At 39.8% G+C, this 9,864-nt stretch overlaps 2 protein-coding genes across 2 annotated transcripts in view; one reads left to right on the forward strand and one right to left on the reverse strand.

The window, feature by feature from the left end:
• The window catches only part of dally (division abnormally delayed protein), a 72,341-nt gene extending 62,801 nt beyond the window's left edge, over positions 1 to 9,540 (forward strand). The window contains exons 3-9 of the mRNA XM_089467910.1: positions 3,823 to 3,946; positions 4,031 to 4,492; positions 4,558 to 4,747; positions 6,215 to 6,387; positions 7,054 to 7,261; positions 7,322 to 7,478; positions 7,543 to 9,540. Of these exons, the coding sequence (XP_089324036.1) occupies positions 3,823 to 3,946; positions 4,031 to 4,492; positions 4,558 to 4,747; positions 6,215 to 6,387; positions 7,054 to 7,261; positions 7,322 to 7,478; positions 7,543 to 7,697 (1,469 nt within the window). The 3' untranslated portion in view covers positions 7,698 to 9,540. The remainder of the gene's footprint in view (positions 1 to 3,822; positions 3,947 to 4,030; positions 4,493 to 4,557; positions 4,748 to 6,214; positions 6,388 to 7,053; positions 7,262 to 7,321; positions 7,479 to 7,542) is intronic.
• On the reverse strand, positions 6,425 to 6,998 carry LOC108613283 (uncharacterized). Its single transcript, XM_018006640.2, has 2 exons — positions 6,778 to 6,998; positions 6,425 to 6,704 (listed from the first exon to the last, which is right to left on the reverse strand). The coding sequence occupies exons 1-2, from the start codon at positions 6,859 to 6,861 to the stop codon at positions 6,558 to 6,560; spliced, it is 231 nt and encodes a 76-aa protein (XP_017862129.1). The 5' UTR covers positions 6,862 to 6,998; the 3' UTR covers positions 6,425 to 6,557.
• Positions 9,541 to 9,864: the final 324 nt, after the last annotated feature.

Below are 9,864 nucleotides of genomic sequence, written 5' to 3' on the forward strand. Positions count from 1 at the left end.
CTTGATGTGTGACTGTGAAAAACCTTAGACTAATGAAATTTTCATGTTACATTGGCCAAAAGCATTTGCCAAGTCCCACACAATAATCAGGTGCCTTATTAATGCTACCAAAAAGCAGAGAGATGGGGAGAGTGGCGGGAAGAGGGGGAGAGCTGTGTGAGCGGAAGAGACCCAAATTGCAATTAGTTTTGCACAGCATATGAAACAACAAACAGTGTGTGTGTATATGTGTTTGTGTGTATGTGTGTGTGTGTGTGTAAGCTGTGTTGTAGTTTTGAATATGCCCTCAGGCAGAGATATATCATTATACACACATACATATACATATATATACAATATACTATATATACATATGTGTATGTGTGTATGTATGCACACCAGCCCGTGGCTGACTCTGTTGCGTGTGGGCTGTGTATAGGTCTGTATGTGTGTGTGTGTGTGTGTGTGTGTGTGTCTATGAAAACCTCAACTTAATTGCTCGCATTAGGCCAACAAAGCAGCTGCAATAATATTAAGTATACGCAGCGTTAACTCAGTCAAAGTCTCCTCGTCACAGTCTCAGCAAATTTCCTGCCAACTTGTTGCTTAGCATTTTATAACAATCTTAATAGAAGAACATTTACATTTCAATTAGCATTTTCATTCTTCATTTTCAATTCAGCTTTCTGCGAAAGAGCAGACGACTTGAAACTTGACGCATAGAGGCGAATAAGATAGAATAGTTGAGGCATAGCATCTGCTTCTTAAACTTATTCATTTGATACTTTTTTGTATCTACAAAGTTTACTCATTGTATTACTTAGCTGCAGATAGTGCAGTAAGTAGCGTGTCTAAAGCTCGTTTCTACTTGAGTGTTTTATATTAATTCATTAATGACAATTATTATTAAGTCATAAATTGTGGAAATATTAAATGTGAATTTTAGAGCATATTGTTTTTGCTAAAATGAATGTAACAAAGCGAAGTAGACAGGTGAATATGTATATATATAAATATATTCTGGATCAAAAGCCACAGCTGAGGGACTCTAATTTCGTGCCATGTTCCATAGACGATATAAATATAGCTAACATAAATTGGGCAAATTTTATGTTGAGGTAGCTTTAATTCTGTACTTTTTGAATATCCGTGCACTTTCCCTGCAAAAGCAAAGAATACAGTGCCAACAGGGCATCTACGAGTCGTGCACTCCCAACTAGAGCCCTTTTACTTTGCCACTTCTTTAGGCTATCTACAAACAATTTACGAATTGACTAATGCCTAGCATCTGCACAACTAATAGCAGCATGTTAGCATATCATATAACACATTTATATATATTATACATATATATATACTCCCTGATATATATCTGCCCCATGTGCACTCTGGCGAACAATTTCGCCGCTCAATTAGCAATTAATGTGCGAATATCTGCGGCCATCAACGCATTTGCTAGCCGCTGTGTGTTAATTATTAAATGCAGACAGAGATAGGGATAGAGAGAGAGAGAGAGAGAGAGACAGAGAGAGCGTGAAGCGGGGTCAGTGGAGGGGTCGATGGCCCATTCCAAAGGCATCATTTGGCCACATTTCGAAGTGGATTAGCGGAAAGGATAATGGTTGAAGGGCTGCGCCGTTTCCTACTGTTAAGTGCATTCCCTCTGTGCTGTCTGTGGGCACACGAATTGCAGGCACTGTTCATAATTAATTGATCAATAACAAGGCTATTGTTCTATGGCAATTGATTAGCTCGCTCACACTCCGCTGCCGCATATGCTGCGCAATTATCGGCGGCAATTGACAAATGATTAGCTGGCCAAATACGCAGCTTGTTCCTGTTGCTATTGTTGATGTTGTTGTTGTTGTTGTAGCTGTTGCTGTTGCTGTTATGGCAGCTGTTGGCAATGTTTATTTGCAGCGCAGCCAACAAAATCGCAAGAAAGCTAATTAAAAAGGGGTAAGCTCTGACGCATCAAAGGCCATTAGCCGATAAAGAGCCAGTGAGTTGGACAGCGAGACAGAGGGAAGGCACAGCAAGACAGTCAGCCGAAGCCAAGCCCAAAAATGAACCCAAGGCTGAGAACGGAAATGCTTTGTACAGCAACAACAATAGCGGGAGCAAGAGGAAGAGCAAGAGCAACTCGCGTGTTGCGATGAGTATTAAAAAAAAAAAATGAACTGAGTGAGTGCTTAGGCTGAGCATGCTCGACTGGCAACTGCCCTGCACTGAGCTGCTTTTGGCATGAGTAGTTGTTGAGAGGCGCAGCTAATGATATTTTGTGAGCTATCAGAGATGGCAACAATTTGGGTGGAGTGAGAAACTCTTTAGAGTGCAATACAATAATGGAATAAATAAAATAATATTTTCTTAATCAAGCTAGAAAGAGATATAAAGACAATGGAAAAGAGAAAATAATATATATCTGAAATATGCACATTATTAATAATACATATTTATATAGCTCAAATAGTAAACGAGACTGAAAAATTTATGCAGACAGACAAAGGGCAGGATGAACTGATGAGCATGGCTAGAGCTATTCACCTATAGCTATAACCATGCTACATAACATATATAGTATATAACATATATAGTATACATAGCGTACACCTTACCCACGCCTACTTACGCCTGTTACACAAAACTCATATACCCTCTTCAAGCACTTTCAGTGTAAGTAGGGTATCATAAAAAAACACTACCCAGGCTGAAATGTTTTTCGCCTTTGTGGTTTCTTGTTGTCATTGTTGTTGTTGCTGTTGCTGTTGCTGTTGTTTGGCCAATTAACAAAAAGATTGACACTTTTATTTAAAAACCAAGTCGTTGGCCATAGAAAACAACAGATTGCAATTTAGAATTTGCCACGCTCTGCGAGCAGCTGGCAAAAGCGAGGCAAACAATCGGCAGATGAGATGAGACAGAGACAGAGGTCAAATTCTATAGAAGCTTAAATGTATATATATAGAGTGGGGATTTGTAAGCTGCGATAATAACGTGCCACCAGCTCGTGTTGCAAGTGTGTCTCTCTCTCTGTATGTGTGTGTGTGTGTCTCTGTCAGGTGTATCGCTTGCCAATCAATAATCTAATGCCTCACAATATCCACTCAGACAGCTCGCGCTGACACTTTGACAGATTATTTTGAGCAATGCTGTGATTAGCATACGAGTCGAGGTAGCTGAGAGGGGGAGCGCAAAATACAACGATTTGATTGTTGATTGGCTCAACGATTCGATACGATTGATTGATCGCAAAATTGGGCATGGAGACTGACGATAAATGAAACAAAATAAGTTCAAATTAAGCATTTGTCAAGCCGGCTAAAAAGTAGACAGATTATTTCTTTTTGTGAATGGGCAAAGTGAAGTCGAGTCGAGTGCAATGAGTGGCTCATTAGTCAAGCGAATGAATGCGGCAAAGCTTTCCCAGTTAAGATGATTTCCATAGAGAACAAAAGCAACTCTTTTATTGATTTGATTTGGCAAATATCACACAAATAATAGAAAATCTGTTAGCTCTCTCTCTCTCTCTCTCTCTCTCTCTCTGTCTCTCTACCTGCACATAATTTTGATTTAATTAACTAAAAGCATCATGAAACAATAGCAGCAACTTTTGCCTTAACGACCAACAACAGCCAAACGGTAACAAATCCCAGGCAGGTCATTAAGTCAGCATTGCCAAATCCCAGCAGGGAGAGAGAGAGAGAGAGAGAGGCAGAGAGAGAAAGGACTTATGGCTAGGCAGCACTCCAATAACAGAGTGATTAAATTTTACTACCATGTCGAACAAACAAATAATAAGAACACTTCTCCCCCTCTCTGCGCCCCTCTGTGCCTTTGCAGATCACGTCGTGGAGCTGGCCGAGCAGTCGGAGAACAAGACATTGAATGTTTTCTCGCAGGTTTACAGGCGCATGGAGCCGTTATCCCGGATGCTCATACAGCAGCTCTACACGGAAATCATCAAGTATGTTGTGTGTCTGTGTGTGTTTGTGTGTGGTGCCTGAACTATTTACTCAACTTTCTCGCCCATCCCCTGCTCCCTTTGCAGCCACTTGAAGTACACGTCGAACTACAGCAGCAATAATGGCCAGGGCAATAGCATTTTGAATAGCCAGAGCAGCCTGGAGAGCGCACTGCACAAGTTCTTTGAGAATCTGTTCCCCGTTGCCTACCACCAGGCGGTGCATCTGACCAAGGACAATTATGGCGAGCTGCACGATGACTACACCAACTGCCTGAAGCACAACTATGATGATTTGCAGCCCTTCGGCCAGATACCCAAGGAAATTCAGACCAATCTGGTGCACAGCGTTCACATGTCCAACATCTTTATGAGCGCCCTGCTCCAGAGCGCCAAGGTGCTCAGCGAAACGGATGCTCTGTATGGCAAGCAGCTGACGGAAACCTGCAAGCTGCATCTGCTCAAAATGCAGTACTGCCCCAACTGCAACGGGCACACGGAGCACAACAGGCCAAAGGTCTGCTACAGCTACTGCATGAACGTGATGCGGTAAGTGTGGGGGCACAGCTCTCAATCCTCGCCTGTTGCTCATGGTCCGCATGTTTGCTTTACAGCGGCTGCTCGGCTCAGTACTCGGGCTTGCTGGACGGTCCCTGGGCCAGTGTGGTCGAGGGCCTCGACAATCTGGTGGCTGGCCACATACGCTCCGAGAGCGGCATCATGAACACCATCAAGCAGCTGGACACCAAACTCTCGGAGGCCATAATGAGAGCCATGGAAAATGGACCGGAGCTGGAGAAGAAGGTGAGTGGGTTGAACTGAGGTGATGCTGTATAGGTGAGATGTTTGGTAGAGGATTCGATGTGAAGGATGATTATTTGATGAAACTATATTCATCTTTATCAAATTGAGAGGGTATTGATTATGATTATGATAGCTTGCAAATTACTTTTGAGCGTTTCTATATGACTGCATATAAATGTCTTTTACTGATAATCTGTGAGAAAACTGAGTGAGCAACCGATTGCATCGGCTCTTCAACGAGCTCGTTCCCGATTAGACAGAAACCTTTTATGAAGCGAATCGTCTCTTGCGTATGTATTGGTATTGCATGTGAAGTTTACTGAGTCCCACTGAGAGAACGTCCAACGTATCTCTCCCAAAATGATGTTCGGTAAAGAAGTGTCCGACCCGAATAGTTCAGCAGTAGAAGTATAAAATAACCGAAGTACATTGCTGAGAGAGAGAGAGAGAGCGAGTGAACATGTTCGGCTGACGAACAGAGCTTCGCGAACAGAGCGTAAAGCAACGAACGATCAGCTGATATTTGTAGAGTTCCGAGCTAGGAGAAGACTTAGTCGACACCATCCTCAAAGCTTTTTATTTTTTGTATATTTAGATTAAGTTGTCTGCTACCTCTTAGCAGAACATTGATCTTTAAATATTTCATCACAGAAAATACTAAAAATAAAAGTCGAATAAATTCTTTTAACTAGTTCTTAAACGAGTTTCCAGTAATCTGACATATCAAATGTAGAGTCACTTCGAATATGAAATTAAAAAAGTTTATAGGACTTCAGTACCCACTAAAATCTGATATACGTCCTCAGTAATCATTGCCTTTACTTCACATCTGATCCAGGACATGTTATTACATATCTGCCCTGTTTATGAACTCTGAGTGGCATTCAGAAATCAGCTTGAATGCACTGCAGCTGCAAAATGAGCCCATGTCAAGTTTCAATTAAATTCATACCCATTCGTTCACATAAATACACACATACATGCGCACACGTTCCACTTGTATTAAATTTAAACCATAATTACAATATTTAACATGTGAAGTGCTCGCATTACGAAAAGTATTTCCTCTTTGATGTGACAAGAGCGTGCGTGCTGCGCTGCAGCACAAGGACGTTAATTGCGGCTTAATTTATGAACATTTTAAATTAATTTTATGAGCGGCCTTCGAGCGGATGCCCGAATAGCAAATACCGAATGCCAAATGCCACCAATGCAGCCAATGCAGCGTGCAACCAGTTTCTGGAGTGCTGCGAGTTCGCAACGGATTTAAACTGTTCAATTAGATGACATTTATTCAGCGAGTCGGCAACGTGCAGCAAGTTGCAATTGACATGCAACGGCACGAGTTGCAGCTGAGCCCTGCTGGGGCATGGGGCAGACGATTGGCGTGGGGCACAGGAAATGCAGCTGAGCATGCGAACCAAGCTAAACCCATTCTCCACTCTCCCTCTCTCTCTCTCTTTGCAGGTGAAGAAGACTTGTGGCACGCCCAATCTGCTGCCCTCGCTGACCGCCGCCGAGACGCAGCCGCTGCAGCAGCATGTGAGCATCAAGTGGGCAATGTCGCCAGAGGCTAGCATTCTGCACTTCCTGTCAACCATACAGAAGTCCAAGGACTTCTTCACCAACATCGTCTTCAAGTAAGTCAACTAACAATAACAACAAAAATAAACATAATTTTAAGCGGTAAATGATATAAATATATTTGGAGTTTAATGTGTGCGGATGTCTGTACGCTGCATCTGGTTTTCCATACGGTAAAATCTGCCCAAGACTGCTTCAAAGCGCTGGCAACGTCTCCGAGGCCGATTCACTTGCCAATGGAGAACTTATTGTTAACGTCGCGCAGCACATTGAGGACATCCTTAAGCAGGCACACGTAAAGCGGCGAGAAAATCGCAATAAAGAATATAATATTGGACAAAATACAATTCTTCACAATGGGACGACAGCCGGTCTAAGAAAGACAGAGATAGATAGAGAGAGAAGACAATTATTTAATAACATTTATGTAAAGGACTTGCACTTACTCCACGCGCTGCAACGGCCAAAGGACGAACAAGGCAAAAGTTATGCGCAACATTGTGCACATATGTAACAAGTTCCTTGAACATTTTCAGGCTCTGAGCTTTTAAAATATTTGATGTAAATGGATTTTAATGAGACTTGATGGAAATTCAAAATTTTTGTAGTTTTTATAAATGTTGCTTTAAGTTTGACGTGCCAAATGGGATTGAGCGCAGCTAGCTCAGTGGGGGAATTTCTCTCCAGATGTGAAGTCAAAGCTAACTGAGTTTTCGTTTCAGCTTCTGTGACGAGGACTACACACAGAGCAGCGATCATCTCTGCTGGACCGGAGATCGGGTTGGCGACTACACACAGCTGTTGATAATGCCCGGCGAGGACAGGCAGCGCTACAATCCTGAGGTGCCCTGGGAGAACCAATCGCAGCTGACCAAGCTCAACGAGCTGGTGGACAAACTGCAGAAGATACGCAAAACCATCGGCGTGACGGTGAGTGTAGAGTCGAGTCGATAGAGCCTATATGAATATTAATTCTAATCGTTCTTCTAGGCGCCTGTCAGCAACAATCATGACATTCAGAGCGACATGGGTCACGAGGGCTCCGGCGGTGGTGGTGGCGGCGGTGGCGTTGGCGTCGGCGGTCACATCAGCGACGACGAGGAGGAGTACAGCAGCATGCACGGCTCGGGCGATGGCTCCGGTGATGGTAGGTTTATTGCACAGCCCCGATGATTCCCTTAGAAATTACTGAAAATCTATTGCCCTTTCAGGTCCCATCTCGCACACCGATGACCCACTGGGCAGCACGCCCAACACCTTCGATGGCGAGTCGCGCGACAACTCAAAGGGCGCGTCGAGCGCGCTGACGGCCACTGCGACAAGCCTGCTTCTCACACTAGTCACACTCTATAGTAGTTGTAGTTAAAGCAGCACCCAAATCCCAAAAAGAATATAACAATGAGAAATATATATAAATAAAAAAAAAATATATATATAAATATAATACGAAGGCAACGGCAGCAGTAGCAGCAGCAGCGCAATTAAAAATCTAATTATTATTATTATTAATATTATTATTTTCATTTTGATTATTATTATTTTTATTATTATTATTTGTGTAATGCCTAAGTTGTTACAATTAATTTATTAGTGTCTAAGCTAATTCGATTCTGCAAATTCAAAATCCGATTGGAGAGTTGCGTTACGTTACTCTGTTTGGCGTTGCCACCCCCTTCTATTTTTGTTTTTTCTTTGTGTTTCCTCTTCTAGCTTTTCCCAACGCCTGAGCACTTAGCACCTCAACGCTGAATCCAATTAGACTTTTGTGCCATATAAATAAATGTGTTGCGAGGTTTGCACAAACAAAACACAAGAAACACACAAATATATTAAAGCAGAAACAAAATAGGCTCAACTTTGAAACAAACATGTTCTTGACAACTCATATGAATATATAAATATAACTATATATATAAATACATACATAAATAGCCGTACCGTACGTAAATTATAAAAGCTCAATGTTCAAAGCGAATTGTTCCTTTTTTGGTGTAATTAAATAGAAACAAAAATAAATGAATAATACAGAGTAGTTGCTGTTTAAAGAGAGCTAGAGAGAGAGCGCAAGCAATACGTAAAATTAAAATTAAAAAGAATTTAAATATTTGAATGTGTTAAATAAGCAAACAAAATATTGAAACCCGAATAATTGTTATTCAACCTTTTTGTGAGAGCTCAAAGATTATGAACAAGAAACGAGAAAAAAGAAAAATGCATAAAAATGGAATTTAGTTGAGTAAAACGCACATTTTTGGGAAAATAACTAGAAGACTTACAGCTTTATACGCATGAGACGATGAAAATCTATTAAATATGGTATATGAACTATGTATATCTATGGATATATATGTATACATAAATATCTTATATGTAGAATTATTTAAATTAATTATATAAATAATTGAACAATTTGAAATGAAATGTCATCAAATGCACACACATTAAATACCAGCTAAATATATAAATTATGCAATTATTGATCTGAACATGAGAACTGAACAATTGCAATTGAGAATCGGCTTTTGATCAGCTTGAAAAACAGAAAAAAAAATATTTAAAATTCACAATTTAATATTTTTTTGTGTTGCAAAAAAGTATACAAAAATATTGCAAAGGCAATGAAAATATAAAAAATAAATACGTAAACATTTAAGCAAAAATAATATATATATATAAATAAATATATATATACAAACATATGCATATGTAGTATATTAGCGTGTAAAGTGTAAAAAGAAAATGATTTATGAGAACATGAAATTTAGTTAGTAGCCAATTAACAAAAGGATAATAAACAATACAACAAATTGATCTACTTACTATAAACAAAAAATCATACATATATATATACGACTATATATATGCATACTAATTACTAAAGACCATCGAGAAAGAACAACTGCGTTCGGTTGGATGTGTGTCTGTGTATGTTATAACTATGTATAATTATTATTTTTATTATTTAACTATTGCATGTGATTAATAATATTTAAGTTAAACGTAAACAAAACATATTATACTGTAACTTATGTATACCGCAACAACACACACTCACACAATGTGCGAAAAAAAAAAACAAAAATATTTAAGCAAATCATCTTTGTAAATCTATTCGAAGATAAAACCAATTGCAAAATGTGCACAAAAAAATTAAATGTACCACTTTTTAGACGCCTAAAAACCAATAAATAATTATGTAACAAAAAAGAGTCCAAATGTTTATTGAGAACGAACTTAAAGTAATTATGCATTTGCATATTTCGATAAATACATTTTGTAATACTCAATTGAGCAAACAATAAACGAGCACATTTCAAATTCAAATTTAACGCGCCAGAAACTTTTTCAGCGTTGCCACCACTGATTACACGATAAGCATGAAAAAATGCTGCCAACTTGTTATTCGATAGTTTCTATCGATATTATATTGTAGCACTGACCAAACAACACAGATTTTGCGGCGTGGAAAAACGTTGCTCTACATGTCTAGTCTATGTGTTGTTTGGTCAGTGATTGTAGATAGCTTGAAAATG

The sequence above is a fragment of the Drosophila arizonae genome, chromosome 4, assembly GCF_054131065.1.
Source record: "Drosophila arizonae isolate 15081-1271.41 chromosome 4, UAZ_ARI_1.0, whole genome shotgun sequence".
Lineage (NCBI taxonomy): Eukaryota > Metazoa > Arthropoda > Insecta > Diptera > Drosophilidae > Drosophila > Drosophila arizonae.

Excerpts from the sequence above, each read along its gene's own strand:
- LOC108613283 (XM_018006640.2), bottom strand. The coding sequence starts at position 6,861 with ATGTTCAAGGAACTTGTTACATATGTGCACAATGTTGCGCATAACTTT. Across the intron at positions 6,705-6,777 it reads TGGCCGTTGCAGCGCGTGGA|ACCGGCTGTCGTCCCATTGT; the intron begins GTAAGTGCAAGT and ends TGTCTTTCTTAG.